This window comes from Camelus dromedarius, chromosome 12 (assembly GCF_036321535.1).
Source record: "Camelus dromedarius isolate mCamDro1 chromosome 12, mCamDro1.pat, whole genome shotgun sequence".
Taxonomy (NCBI): Eukaryota; Metazoa; Chordata; class Mammalia; order Artiodactyla; family Camelidae; genus Camelus; species Camelus dromedarius.
In genome coordinates, this window is record NC_087447.1 from 51515734 (window position 1) to 51532073 (window position 16340).

At 35.2% G+C, this 16340-nt stretch overlaps 1 protein-coding gene across 1 annotated transcript in view; it reads left to right on the forward strand.

The window, feature by feature from the left end:
* The window catches only part of AAMDC (adipogenesis associated Mth938 domain containing), a 26495-nt gene continuing 10155 nt past the window's right edge, over positions 1-16340 (forward strand). Inside the window, exons 1-2 of the mRNA XM_010990053.3 lie at positions 1-109; positions 7439-7588. Of these exons, the coding sequence (XP_010988355.1) occupies positions 7457-7588 (132 nt within the window). The 5' untranslated portion in view covers positions 1-109; positions 7439-7456. The remainder of the gene's footprint in view (positions 110-7438; positions 7589-16340) is intronic.

The window sequence follows — 16340 nt, forward strand, 5'->3', positions numbered from 1 at the left end:
TTCGGGGCGGGGCGAGTGGGGGGAGCGCCTAGTGAGACCGCCGGAACAAAGGTGAGAGGTAAAGCACGGAGACGTTTGAGATCGCGGCTCCTCGGAGAGAGCGCGTTGGGTAAGTTTTGGGGAGACTCCCGTTACTGAAACTGGGCCACCAGATGGTGGAGGAAGTTGAGAGTGAATAAGAATCAGAAAAAGAGAATAGAGAGAAAAGCAAGATTCTGAGAGAAAACTGGAAAGGAGAAAGGTAGAGAGGTACCGTTACTTAGGGGTTGGGATAGGACCGTTGTACGGAGAAGTCTCTGGAAAAGTTTGCTGAGGGATGCTGCTGAAGAATCGCACCTGTGCTGGAAAAGCAGCGTCTGAGGACTCGCGGAGACGAGGGCCTGATGGAACGGGTCTCTGTCGGAATCACCAGTCTGAGGAGTTGGGGCCCTACTAGGAAATCACGGTCTGAAGGGACCAGGATCCTCACAGGGACCGAGATGTGAGAGGACAGGGCCCTGCTGTGGTTGCCAGGGTGTGAGGAGGAGGGGGTAGGACTGCACTGAGGGCGAACGTGTTAGGAAACTTGGTGCAAGGGCAAAAAGCTTGTTAGAAGACAGGGTTCTGCTTCGTTGGGGAAAACGGAGTGTTCACCCGCAAAGAATCTCAGGAAAACCGTAAGTAATGCGAAGTAGAGTGTGCAGCTTGAGAAAAACCATCAGTAATGCAAAGTAGAGTGTGCAGCTTGAGATACAATGTGCATTATGGTTAAAGAGCCTGAGCTTCGGAGTTCAGCCAGGCTTGAATCCTAACAACTGCTTCAGGACATTGTGAAAGATTTTTTCATTTCTTTGAACTTACGTGAAGTGGGGGTGATAATAGTACCTGCATCGTAGGATTTTACTAGATAATTCACAGTAAATTAATTGTCCTGGCACATTGTAAATACTTTAAAAATGTTAGTTGCTACTACTGAAGAAAGGAGTTCCTAATATTTAGATTTAATTTACACTATATGTAATTTAAAGTTTACTACTTAGATCCAAAAATTTCAGTGTACATTTAAAACTTGTATGTACTTATTAAAAGGTATAATGTGAACCATGTAAAATAGGACAATTTACAATTAAAGGAAAATTTTAAAATATATGGGCAAGTAATTATATTGGGAACAGAGAAAATGATTACAATTAAAAATTGAATTCTGTTCTGCATTTCTAGGTAAAAAAGGGAAAAACTAGTAGTCTATCATACTCATTATCCAAAGAAAGAATATTTATTTATCAGGAGAAAAACATCTATATTGTAAGAGAAATTTATAACCTAGAATACTGAGTCCTAATCTCAAGTAATATACAAACCCTTTATAAAAGGGAAAAAATATTCTTTTGAAATTTACAAATATTGAAAATTCCAGTTTAAGAAATACTGATGTAATTAAAGTCTATACAGCAATGTGAATGTACTTTGTGCCACTGAACTATACACTTAAAAAATAGTTAAAGTGGTAAATTTTGTGTTTTGTATATTTTACCACAATAAGCAGGTAAAAAAAAAGAAAAGTCTTCTTTAGGAAAATACCTACAGTGATGAGTTATCATACCAAAAGAGAAGTTCTAATTTAATGTGTGATAAAATATCATTTTAAGCAACACTGAAATGAAATGCAAAACTAAACTAAAACATATATTATATAACACAGGGAATATAGCCAGTATTTTATAATAATAGCTATAGATGTAGTATAATCTTTAAAAATTGTGAATCTCTGTGTTGTACACCTGAAACTTTTATAATGTTATACATCAAGTATACCACGTTTAAATTAAAAGAAAAAAAAAGACTAAAACATTGGTAGAACTTTCAAACTGCCAAGTATATATCGCTTGACCTGGGGACCTGAAGACCTCAGTTTAAGAAAAATCTGATCCAGGATACATCTTTTTTTTTTTTTTTAACATTTTATTGAGTAATAGTCATTTTACAATGTTGTGTCAAATTCTAGTGTAAAGCACAATGTTTCAGTTATATATGAACATATATATATATTCATTGTCACATTTTTTTTTCACTATGAGCTACCACAAGATCTTGTTTATATTTCCCTGTGGTATACAGTATAATCTTGTTTATCTATTCTGCATTTTAAAATCCCACTCAGGATACATCTTAAACAACAGTTTTGCAGGAAGATACAAAAATTCTTCCTAAGATCATAGCTTAATTGACCTTAAACAAAAGGTAGGTACACAGTATTAAATAAAATCATATCTTTGTGAATGAATTTTGATGGAAAGAACCTTCAAACCAAAAGAAAGATGTAATTATATCATTTTGTGAATGTCACCCCCCACCCCTTTCCTTTCTATCTCTTTGCTTTCAGCTTTTCAAGCACCTCACCTGTTCTCCCGTGGGGTTGTAAAAATAACTTTCTAAAAAAAAGCTTTATACAATTTTCTCTTTTCTTTTGTCAATGCTCACACTGTTATTCAATGGGAGACTGATAAATAAGGTTACAGTTTCTGCCTTTTCTAATCAAGATTGTCATTAGAACAAAGTCCTTGGGCATCAAAAGTTATATCCAACCAAAAGATAAGAGATGGTTTACTGCAAAGCAAGGTTTAGGTCATATCTTCACTAAGTCTGTTCTTGGAAAGAAAATAAATGATAAGCACCCATAATACCACCATCTCTTCTTTCCTTGCTTTGGCTAAGAAAATTTGTGGCTTACAAGAATCTAATCCCAGGTTGTGTACTTAAGTAATTGAGTTATGTATATTAGATTAGAAGGTAAAGATAGAAAAAGAGTGGCTTTTAAAAAATAATGTTATTGATTTATTGGTACTGCCACAAAGAAGCCTTTAAATAAGCATTAAATTACCTACACTCAGTCTTTATGACTAAGAAAATTTTAAAGATAATTGAAATTCTTTTAGAGAGAAAAACTTTAATTTTTCACTCACAATTATTGACTAGTTTATTCAAAATACCAAAAAGAAACAACCCAAATGTTCATCAACAGAAGAATGGAAAAATAAATTGTGATACAGTCTTTCAACAGACTACTACTCAGACTGATACACACTTCATACATATTACAACTTGGGTGAATCTCAAAAGTATTTTGAGTGAAAGAAGAAAGACATAAAAGAGGAGGTATTATACAAATCCATCAATATGAAGGTCTAACTAATCTATGGGAATAGAAATCAAAATAATGGTTTCTTTTGAGCCTGGAAGGGTGTTGACTAGAAAAGTGCACAAGGAAATTTTCTAGATATATGCTGTCTCATACTTGGCAAGTTTATACACTTGTGAAAATTCACTGAACACTAAATAATATCTGTGCATTTAATTGAATATAATTATGCTTTTTAAATTTTTTTATTGATTTATAATCATTTTACAATGTTTGTCAAATTCCAGTGTAGAGCACAATTTTTCAGTCATACGTGAACATAAATATATTCATTGAGACATTTTTTCTCTGTGAGCTACCATAAGATCTTGTGTATATTTCCCTGTGCTATACAGTATAATCTTGTTTATCTATTCTACAAGAATATAATTATGCTTTGATTTTAAAATTTAATGGCTTAGCTTTCAGTTTTTCCAAATTGCATTATAACAGTCTGCCTTATAACAGAATAATTTATACATATTTCTGTTTCCCCTGTATATTATCTTTGTATTGTTACACAGTTTTTTTTTTTTAACAGATATTGTAAGACTGGCAAATATATATTGAGGTGAATTGGATTCAGCTGTGGGGCCAATTTGGGAATTCCTAATCAGTGATAACCAAATTTACTTAGGTTTGTTTAAAACTCACTTTTGCAAGAATACATCTAGAAGTATATGGATATGTTATATGCAGTGAGAAAGCTATTAAGTGTCAACAGAAATAGGAATCTATGCTCTTCAAGGTAGTTTCGTAGGAAAATATATGAAAGTAAAAAGAAGTAATATAAACAAGATTTAAGCCAGCCATTTTCTGGCTCTTTCTCTTAATGATAACTGAATTCTGTGTTGCAGTAGAATTCTGTTCATTAAAGAAAGCACTTTTAGAAGTGTCTAGCCATCTTTTTTGTTGAGAGTTATGCATTGATCTATTCTTATTTCTTAAGAGCTTGGTTGAGACCAGTTTCCCTGATGAAATAATTATTTTTACTGAAAGAAAAATTATGTTGTCTTTTTTGTAGAATAGACATGTACAAGTTCATCCTAATAATATGGAAATTCAAGGGACCCAGAATATCCTAAACATTTTTTAAATGATAAACAATGTTGAGGGTCTGACATTTCCTGGTTTCAAAAGTGCCTACAAAGCTACAGTAATCAAGACTGTTTAGTATTGCCATAAGATAGCAACTATGGACTGAATTGTGTCTCCCCAAAATCTGTATGTTGAAGCCCTAATCCCCAGGGTGACTATATTTGGAGACAGATCCTTTAGGGAGTTAATTAAGGTTAAATGAGGCCATGGGGTAGGGCCCTTATCCCATAGGACTGGTATCCTTACAAGAAAAGGAAAAGACACCAAGAGTGCTCATCAACAGAGCAAAGGCCTTGCAAGGATAAAGCAAGAAGGAATCTATCTGTAAGCCAGGAAGTGAGGTCTTACCAGAAACCAACCCTGCTGGGACTTTGCTCTTGGATTTACAGCCTCCAGACTATGAGAAAATAAATTTCTGTTGTTTAAGCTACCCAGCCTGTGTTATTTCACTATGGAAATTCTAGCAGGCTAAAGCAGAAGTCCTTCTCAATACTCACAGCAATTCATTATACTTCCCTTATACCACTTTTCAAAACTTACTTTGTAGTTTTTAAGTTACCTTTTAAATTTTTTTATACTTATTTGCATATGTCTTCTCTCCTCTAGTGCAATATTAACTCCTTAACAGGAATCATGTTTTATAAATTTGTGTCTTCCTCCCATAGCACCAAAACCAATGTGTTTATGTCCTTTGTTACATAATACATTTAAAAGATGGATGTTCAGAGGTTGAAGCTGCAAAAATTGATTAGTAGTTATTAATATTAGGCAGAAGTATCACTGATATTGTCTTTATTTGGAGAGTAAATTCAGTTTAAGGACATGTCTATAAGTGCCAAATTGTCAAGGGGTGGACTGTGATGGTTAATTTTATGTGTCAACTTGGCTGGGTTATAGTACTCAGTTATTCAATCAAATGCTAATCTAGATGCTACTATGAAGGTGTTTGGAAGATGTAGTCAACATCTACAATCAGTTGACTTTTAAATAAAGGAGATTATCTTCAATACTCTTAGTTGAAAGGCCTGAAAAGCAAAACAGAGATTTACTTTAGGAAGAAGAAATAATACATTAGTACTGCAACAACAGCGTCTGCCTAGAGTTAGCAGCCTGCCGGCCTGCCCAAAATGAACTGGCCAATTCACAATTGCATGAGCCGCTTCCTTGAAATAAATCTCTTAACTGTGTGTAGTCTGCTATTTCTGTTCCTCTGGAGAACCCTGACTGATAAAAGCACCTTTTAGTAATTGTACTTATCAATGCTAGAATTTCCATTTAATTCTGTTTGAAATGTCTAACCTCTTTATTGAGATTCTATAATCATTGAGTCACTGCCATCATAATTTTTTAATTGAAGTATAGTTGGTTTACAATATTATATTAGTTTTAGGTGCACAGCATAGTGATTAAGTATTTTTATAGATTATACTCCATTAAAAGCTATTACAAGATAATGGCTGTAATTCCCTGTGCCATATAGTATATCCTTGTTGCTTGTCTGTTTTATACATAGTATAAAATGCCACCCCCTCTAATTTGCCCTTCCCCTGTCTCTTCATAATTTTGATTAATTCTTTATAAATGGTTTCCCTTACTTTTTTGAATATATTTATAATAGCTCCTTTGAAGTCTTCGCTAAACAAACATATGGGAATGCTCAGATAGTTTCAGATGAGGTATAAGGGTCACTTTTTTTTGTTTCTTCACATGTCTTGTAATTTTTTATTGAAAACTAGGCATTTAATTTTTTTATTTTGGGGGGAAGCTAATTAGGTTTCTTTATTTAATTTTAAAGGAGGTACTGGGGATTGAACTCAGGACCTCATGTATGCTAGGCATGCGCTCTACCACTGAGCTATACCCTCCCCCAAAACTAGGCACTTTAGATAATATATTATAGAAAGTCTGGATTTGGATATCCCCCCCAACATTGTTGTTCTTAGTTTGTTTGTGTTTAGTCACTTGCCTAAACTAAATCTGTGAATTCTGTCTCCCATGCAATGTGTGGCCCCTGAAATCTGTATTCAAGATTTTTTTTTCTTGGTTTGATTTTTAAGCTTGGTTTCCTAGAGGTCTCCTCTGTGCCTGCATAGCTTAGTGTCCAGCCAAAGATTAATCAAAGACTGTTTAAACACTCAAGCCAGTTAGACTTACCTTCTCTCCTGATGGATCAGCGTATGCACTGGGGAGTATATTCAATGTTCAGGCTGTTTTCATTTCTTCCCTGCCTCTTACATTCTTTGGAGTCCTCTTGAGCCATCTTACTTCTTCACTTTACATGTTCTGTAGGCTCCACTGGCCCAGAACATTTGCATGACTTAGGCCTACTCCTGTCTTTGTTGGTATGCTCACAGTCTTTGTTTCACTCTGGATATATAGAGAGCTTATCAAGCCCCCTATGGCTGTGTCACCTCTTGGGGGCTCCTTTCAGATCCCTGCCTACTCTGACAATCCATCTCTTGCCTCATACAGGCTCACAATATCAAGGAAGCTGAGCCACCTGCCATGCACATTTACTTGCCACTGAGTCACCAGTTTAACTGATAATGCTCTAAATCAAGTGAGCCTCCTCTGATTATAGCAGCAAGACTTGGTTTTTATGTCCTGCCCCAACCAAGTTGAACTTCTGTGCCAACGGAACTGATGTAGGAGCATGGGAGTAATCCCAGGCAAGAACAACAAAACATCTTACTTTTTTTTGGTGAAAATCAGTGGTTTTCATGAATAAGTACTTCTTAGAAGGTAGTGTGCCTTTCATATTTTTTCCATAGTGCCAAATGTTTATTTTGACAGTTTTGTCCAGCTTTATAGTTGCTTTTTGAGAAATGATTTGTCACCCTCCTCACTCCATCGTGCTGAATTAAATATCCACCTTTTAATTTTACCTCACAAAAAATATCCAAAGAATTCCCTCCAGAGTCTGAGAAGTAATTGTAGTATCTAATTTCCATGGTTGGATGATTTAGGATCCCAAGAATAACATTTTACTTTTTAGACCTCTGGAGGAGAAATGACAACCACATAAATGAGAAAGATGCTTCTTAACTCGTAGAGGACCAGGGCTTACTATATTTTGTATATAGTGTTATATTTCAAAATATATTTTATATGTAGTATAGTTTCTATATTTTGGAGCTATTTCAACTTTATAACTGATTTAGTATATTTTTCTTTTAATTTCAGAGTTGAGTTAAGTTCCTTATGACTTCCCCTGAAATTGCTTCCCTCTCATGGGGGCAAATGAAAGTACAAGGCTCTACTAAAATCTATAAGGACTGCAAAGTGTGGCCAGGGGGAAGCCGGGCTTGGGATTGGAGAGAAACAGGAACTGAGGTAAGCTATTAGTGTATGGTTGACACTGCATAAAGCAGACCAAGGATTTCCAAACTCCTAAGCCATAATGACCAACTTTCAAGTGAAAAGCAACTGTCTCTTTCATATTCTCCCCCCACCTCGATATAATTTACATACCATTAAACTCACCATTAAACTTTTAAAGTATGCAATTCAATGGACTTTTTGGTCATAACCTTGTATAATAGTTTCCATTACTAATTCCAGAATATATTACCCCACAGGAAACCACATGACCATTAGTAGTCACTGCCTGTTCTTCCCTCCCTCCAGCTCCTGGCAACTACTACTTTCTGTTCCTATAGATGTGCCTATTCTAGACATTTCATATAAACAGAATCATTCACTTCTCTTAAGTACATACCTAGGATTGAAAATTTTGGGTCATATGGTAACTCTATGTTTCACCTTTTGAGGAACTGCCAGACTGTTTTCCAAAGTAATTGCACCATTTTACAGGCAGACAGGTTTCGTTGTCTTTTCCCTTTTCCAGTTGGTGGATTTTTTTTGGGGGGGGGGGGGAGGTCATGCCTTTCACTGAAGATGGGTTTCAGACAGGTACTTTGCATAATTAGGAGGGGGTGTCACGATTCTAATGTCCTACCTTGCTCAAGCCTTGTCTCCTAGTCTCAGAATGCCTCATAAAAGACTATGAGAATGGCAAGTGTACCTGCGGTACTTCGCTATCAGTTCACATTCTGAGTTTCAACTCTGTCTTCACTTTTAGCCTCTGGGAATTTCCATTTCCTTTTTGCAAGCTCAGCTATACATTTCAAGGGATGTTTATTTTTATCCAGCATTTGTAGGGATTTTGTTTAAGGAAACTTTCCAGATGTTATAGTTTATCCCCTTGTTCTGCACAGTAAGGAGTCATACCTACGTAGTCAGGCCCCATATAAAGAGTCTCAACACACACTCTCTGTTTATGCCTTGGTTTTGAACTGCATGCACTCATTGTTTTGATCCAGACTCCTAGTTGCTTGTTAGCTACCAACCTGGATCTTAACAAAAGGAATATACCTGGATTGGTAAAAGGAGTAGGAGGCTTTGAAGTGACAGAATGAGAGAAGGCTGAGAAATAAGAAGCCATAATGCTTGTGAAGCAAATGTCTCCATTGGATTGTTTCATAAAGTAAAGCTGGAGAGGTGCAAGAGTAGGCAGTGGTAGAGCTGACAGAGTGTTGGCAGAGCTAAGGTTACATTTTATTCGGTGGACAAGGCATAGCCATTTCAGATACTTAAGCAGGAGACTGATGTGACTGGCAAAGATTATCCAGACTATGGGTTTAAGATATATTGTAGTACCAACTTATGAGTGTGCCACATTGGAGAGATTTTTTTTCTTCAAAAATGGACTTAACACTATATATTATATTTTTCCCATATAAGACTATATTAGTTAATATTACCATTAAGCTCATTTTGTAATCAAGGAAACTTAAGTACAGAGAAGTTATACAGTTGTTCAAGCACAGAGCTTAGAAAAATCTGAAGTCAAATAGTCAATCCAGGTCATATTCTAACCTTCTTTCCCGTTCCTTTCTACTACATCATGATTTCTCTTATAAACTATAACATTAAAAAATACAAAACTGTAAATGATACTATGTTTCATTTGTTTATAATTTTTTGACATAGTGGGTTTACAATGTTGTGTCAATTTCTGGTGTACAGCATAATGTCTGTCATACATATACATACATGCATTCCTTTTCATATTCTTTTTCATTATAGTTTAAAATAATTGAAATACTTAGGTATAAATCTAACATAATATGCAAAGGGTCTGCATTACTAAAACTATAAAACTGATGTGAGAAATCTCAGTAAATGGAGAAATTTTATGCTCATTGATAAAAAATTATACAAAACTGTGAAGGTACCATTGATGATAATTTGAAAATAAGAAATGTTTGCTGTAATGTTTTTATCTTGTTAAGTTTCATTTGTCAGCAGAATACACAAGAAGAAATGTTCTAGAACTAGTTGGAGAAAGAAGAACTGGGAAAGATGAGAGGAAGCTGAAGTGTTGAACTAGAACTCATCTGCGTTGAGGCTAAAGGACATCAGATTAAAGCTATTAAGCCTCAGAGTCCTCATCTGCAAATGGAATAATAACATTACCCACCTTATAGAGCTGATCTTAGGATTAATGTACCGTGCTCAATATGGTGTAGGCACTCAATAAGAGAAGCTGTTATTGTTAAGTTGGTAGTAGTGTAGGTGGAGATCAAACAGCAAATTTGAAAACTATTGAAGTGAAATTGGCAGGATAAGGTGGTTTCTTAGATTTCGCAAGTAAAGGAGAATTCGAATGTAGATAAGTGGGTATATGGTGGTGCCATTTATTGAGATTGGGTATATCAAGAGGAGGAACAGATATGTTTGTGTTTGGGGCACAGGTTGGGTAGAGAAAATGATTAATTCTTTTGGAATATGTTGAGCTGAACTTACATTAGGGCAGCTAGATAGAGATACTTAGTATATATTCAGACTCATAGGTCCAGGCACTGTCATATTTTAGCTAGATAATCTTCCAAGTTATTTAGCCTCTCTGTACCTCAGTTTCACCATCATAAAAGGAGAATAATAATATCTGTTTGTCATCAGTTGATACAAGAGTAATACATGGGTTGGGAAGAAAAACTTTAAAAAATGCATGCCACTTGCTATCATGCAAATTCATTCTTTCCTTTTTCTCTATCAGTATTTCTCAGTGTGATTCATGGATCTCTTGCATCAGAATCACCTAGAGACTTGTTTAAAATGCATATTCTGTATCTCTCTCACTCCTCCCAACTACTGAATCAGAATCTCTTGTGGGTGGGGCCTGGAAAACAGTGTATTTCATGTGGTTTCTTTGAATACTAAGTATGTTCATCTTTGTAAAGCATCCACCACAGTGCCTGTCACATAGTAGGTACTTCATTTTTTTAAAGTTAATTTTCTTCTCCTCCTGAGTTATGTAGCACAATGCCTAGCACATAATACTGCTCTACACTATTCTGCTATAGACTATTAGTCTTTCCCAATGTAACTATAGAAATAACCAAATTACTTTTCTATCTACTATTAAAATGACCAAATTACTTCTTTTAAAAGAGGCTTGGTGGGGAAGGTATAGCTCAAGTGGTAGAGTGCATGCTTAGCATGCACGATGTCCTGGGTTCAATCCCTAGTACCTCCTCCAAAAATAAACAAACCTAATTACCTCCCCACCCCCTGCCAAAATAAAATAATAATACAATAATAAATAAATTAAATAACTTTAAAAAAAGAGTCTTAGACATGACACACTCTGATTTGTACATCAAATCCTGCTTAATAGGCAATCCTTGAGGGGATTAAATGCATAAGAGTATTTAGGGGATTTCTTATTACTTTGGACTACTACGTTTGTTTATTACATCACCTGATGGAGGTATTATCTCTGGTTATTCTTTATGCTCTAAGTATACATTAGTATCATTCAGATATTCTTTTTAATGAACTACCCAAAACTTACTGATGTATAATAAGAATTTATTATCATGCTTGTAGATCTAGCTAGAGCAGCTCCACTCCAAGCTGCACTTGGCAAGTTGGCTGGGTGGCTCTGCTCTATATGTCTCTTATCCTCCATGGACCAACGAGCTAGCCAGGACCTGATCTTCTCATGGTGCTAGCTGATGTTCACAAACAGAAGCTCCACTGAGCAAGTACATTTCAAAGCTTTGCTTGCCCTGGGTTCACCAACATCAGTGTTCCACGTCAGCAGGGCATATAAGTATATTTTGCCCACATTAAGAGGGGAAGAGGAGTAAATATTTGCTGAACAGTCATCCAACTATAAAAATATTCAATCACATGTTGTCCATCTGCATATGAGTTGTTCCTTGGGCAACTTAAACTGAACACATCCAAAGCTGACTTCATTTTCTTGTCCCTGCCTTCCCACCCCTCAAATATCCAGGTATCTTCTTGTGTCCCCCATCTCCATTAATGCTGCCACTATCCACATGGTCACCAGAAGAGAACCATCAAAAACAATTTTTATTTCTCCAATATTCTCCACCATATCCAGCAAAGTCCAATTGTTGATTTAGCCTCAGCAAGGTCTTTCGCGTTTACTCCCTCCTGGTGCCCAGTTCTCTCGCCTGGACTATGGCATCAATCACGTACCTGGTCTTCCTGTCTCTTATTCTATCTTTTTCAGGCCTGTCTTCTGTTATAATTTCTAAAAGATAGAACTGGTCATGTCACTGCTCTGCTTAGAAAACTTTGAAGGCTTTCCATAGACCTCAAAATTAAGCAAAAACTCCTTAGGATAGTGTTCAGGACCTTTTTTTAAAAAATGATACAGTTCCAAATTTTCTTTTCAGTGTCATCACCTATATTTCATAACACACATCTGAAGACCTAGCTATTCCATACCAAATGCTTACTCCCTTACAAACCTACCATGATCCTTCATTCTCTATACCTTTGCTAAAACCATTTCCTTTACTGGAAATGACCTGCTCCCCTTTGTACCTGTTGAAATCTCATATATCCTTCAGTTCCTAGCTTTTGTTTTATCTTCTCTATGAAGCACTTCCTGATAGTCCATGTGATAATGAATTGCTTACTCCCTTCTCAGTGTTTCTGTAATACTTTGTGCCTCTATTTCAGCACTTAGTGCCGCTCACCTGTATTATTCTGAGTGTGTATTTATGTGTTTCCCTCACTAAGTGGTGAACTCCCCAAGGGCAAGAACTGTGCATTAACACAGTGCCTATAAAGTAGGAACTCAATAAATGTTGGCTGCACTGAATTTTTCATTATAAATGTCGTTAAAAATATTTTTATTTTCTTTGTGACATTCCCTCTGAGGTAGGTTAATGTTGTGATTCCTTTTTTTATTAGTTTAAAGGATGGAGAGGCAGAATATATAAGTGATTGCAGAATGGAAATATCAAGAAAATTTATTATCTTCAACCAGTGTCCTTGAAATAATAATTACTACCACCTACTCCCAAACCTCTACCAATCATTAAACAACTACCGTGTGCCTGATTAAATATAGCTTTTCCAAGGTCACACCATTAATAAGCTTTGGAACCAAGATTTGAGCCTGAGTCTTACTATAAAGCCCATAGTTTTCTGCTGTTACATACTGTCCTCATTCATTTCTGTCCTAAAGCAGTAACTGTCTTATTGGATAAGAGTTTTCTATGTGGAAACATGTATAGGTCTTTCATTTATATATCCCTTTGTTGGGCTGAAAGGAGACAAGGAGGGAGATATGGCAAAAAGTGTAAAATTAAAAGAAAGCCAAACCAATTAGCAGGTTTGGGTAAAGAGAACCAAAGTAAATGTGGAAACTTTACTCCAACGTTTAATTTTAAGCTATGTTAAACCTACAAAACAACTGTATGAATATGATAAATACCCATATACCCTTCCTTAAAATCCTCAAGTTGTTAATACTTTACCATGTTTTCTCTCTGTAAACACAACACGCACACTTTTCTCCCAATCATTTAAGCATAAATGACAAATATTTTAGCATTTCTTTCCTAAGAACATGAACATTCTCCTACATAGCCATAATATCATTATCACAAAAAAAATTATCCTTGATATAATAATATTACCTGTCTTTCAAAATGCCATATCCCCCCAAATGCCCTCTACCTGTCACTGGTTTTGTGGTTATATTTTAATATATAATACAGGCAATAGGTCTAAAGTGTAACATAATTCTCAGAGACTTGTCCATTTGACCAGACTAAAGGATCTTGTGCTCAGGACACTGCTACCTAAGGAAAGATAGATGAGCTGAACTGTCCTGAACCCTTTCTGCTTTTGTATTTGTTTGCTTTTGCTGTGTTTACCAATTCACCTTCTAAACCTGGTTGACATGGAAAGCCTATGTTGAACCTCTCCCTCCCTTTTAAAATTTTGAACCTATATAACAAATTGGAAAACATAATAATGAACACGTGTATACCATCAGCCTAGATTCACCAGTTTTAAATATTCTACCACATTTGCTTTATTTGTCTCTCTGTGGCTTTCTCCTTCCCTCTCTCTCACTTAGAATAATACCCTTTAGGTACATCCATGTTGTTGCAAATGGCAAGATTTCATTCTTTTAGTGTTTTCATTTTCTTTGGAAAAATACCCAGAAGTGGTATTGCTGGATTGTATGGTAGTTCTATTTTTTTTTATTTTTGAGGAACATCCATACTATTTTCCATAGTGGCTGTACCAGTTTTTATTCCCACTGACAGTGCACAAGAGTTTCCTTTTCTCTACATCCTCGCCAACACTTGTTATTTGTTGTCTTTTTGATAATAGCCATTGTGACAGGTGTGAGTGATATCTCACTGTGGTTTTGATTTGCATTTCCCTGATGGTTAGCGATGGTGAGCATCTTTTTGGCCATCTCTGTGTCTTTGGAAAAATGTCTATTCAGATTCTCTGCCCAATTTTCAATTGAGTTATTGTATTTTTGATGTTGAGTTGTATGAGTTCTTTGTATATTTTAGATATAACCTCTTAATAGATATATCATTTTCAAATATTCTCTCCCATTCAGTAGGCTGCCTTTTGGTTTTGTTGTTATTTCCTTCATTGTGCAAAAGCTTTTTAGTTTGATGTAGCTATGTTTGTTTATTTTTGCTTGTTTCCCTTGCCTGAGGAAACATACGAAAAACTGTTGCTATGACTAATGTAATAGAGCATACTGCCTATGTTTTCGCCTAGGGTTTTTATGGTTTCAGGTCTTAAATTTAAGTCCTTAATCCATTTTGAATTTATTTTTGTGCATAGTGTGAGAAAGTAGGGACTACATCAAATTCAAAAGCTTCTTCACAGTAAAGAGAACAATCACAATAATGAAAAAGCAATCTAGGGAACATGAGAAAATATTTGCAAACCATTTATCTGAGAAGGGGTTAGTATCCTTGCACAAGGAACTCCTACAACTTGATAGCAGAAAAACAAGACAAAACGAAACAAACAAAAAACCCCAATTAAGAATGGGCAAAAGACTTGAAAAATTATTTCTCCAAAGAAGACATATATGTGGTCACCAGGAATATGAAAAGGTGCTCAACATCACTAACCATCAGGGAAATGCAAATCAAATCCACAGTGAAATATGTCACATCTGTCGAGATGGGCTATTAAAAAACAAACAAACAAAAAGATAGGTGTTGGTGAGGATGTGGAGAAATTGGAACCCTTGTACACTGTTGCTGGGAATGTAAAATGATTCCACTACTATGGAAAATAGTTTGGGGATGCTTCAAAAAATTGAAATCACCATATTATCCAGCAATTGTACTTCTGGGGTGGATATATGCAAAAGAATTAAAACCAAGGTCTTGAGGAGGTATTTATATTCCTCTATTCATTACAGCATTATTTACAGTTGCCAATATATGGAAGCAACGTAAGTGTCCATCAACAGATGAATGGATAAAGAAGATGTGTATATGCACGCATGCGCGCGCACACACACACACACACACACACACACAGTAATACTATGCAGCATAAAAAAATGAAATTTTGTCATTTGCATCAATGTAGATGGACTTGGAGGGTATTATGCTAAGTGAAATAAGACAGAGAAAGACAAATACTATATGATATCACATACATGTGAAATCTAAAAAATAAAACAAACTAGCAAATGTAACAAAAAAGAAACAAGACTGACAGATATAGAGGACAAGCTAGTGGTTACCAGCAGTGAGACAGGTAGGGGATTAAGAGGTACAAGATGCATAAGCTACAAGGATATACAATACAACACAGGGAATATAGTCAATATTTTATAAAAACTATAAATAGAACATAACCTTTAAAAATTGTGAATCACTATGTTGTACACCTGAAACTTATCTTTATAGACATTTTATATTTAGAACATATTCCCACTTAGGTATACAATCAGAATATTATGTTAAAAAATTTACTTCAGTTATCTTTGTTGTTGTTGTTGTTAACATGTTTTTTATTGAGTTATAGTCATTTTACAATGTTGTGTCAAATTTCAGTTATCTTTATATTATCAGTTTGATACACAGTTGGGTTCATTTGTTTTCTGTTGGCATATAGTTTTAAGTGTCTCCCTCTTTCTCTTATTGTTGATATACTTTTTTAATATATAAAACATTTACATAGTTCAGAAGTCAGAACTATTTAACAAGGTACATTTAGAAAAGCCTCACTCCCTTCCCTAATTTTTCCATCCCATACCTACTTCACTCTAATAAGTAACTATTTTTATTAGTTTTTGGTTCATTCTCTCTTTTTTTTTAAATAAACAAATACACACACATACATATGCACACATCCACAAACATATTTTTTTCTTATAGCCCCCTTTTCTTTACATAGAAGGTAGCATAACTTTCTCCTTTTTTTCTTTTTCATTTAACAATATATACTTAAAATCAAAATGTCCATTCATAAGAGACATTCCTTTTTATTTTATACAGCTACTGAGTAATCCACTGTGTGAGTGTAATGTTGTTTATTCGGTGTATCCTTTGGATAAGCACTTAAATTGCTTCCAATATTTTGCTCTTTAAAAAAATACTACAATGAATAACTTTGTGCGTTTATATTTTTTGTATTTTTAGATGTATCTTTGCAGTAAATTGTTAGAATGAGGATTGCTGGTTAACGTATAGGTGTAAAAATGTAGATCTTTTAGATATTACTAAATTCCCCTTTTATAGCACTTATACTATGT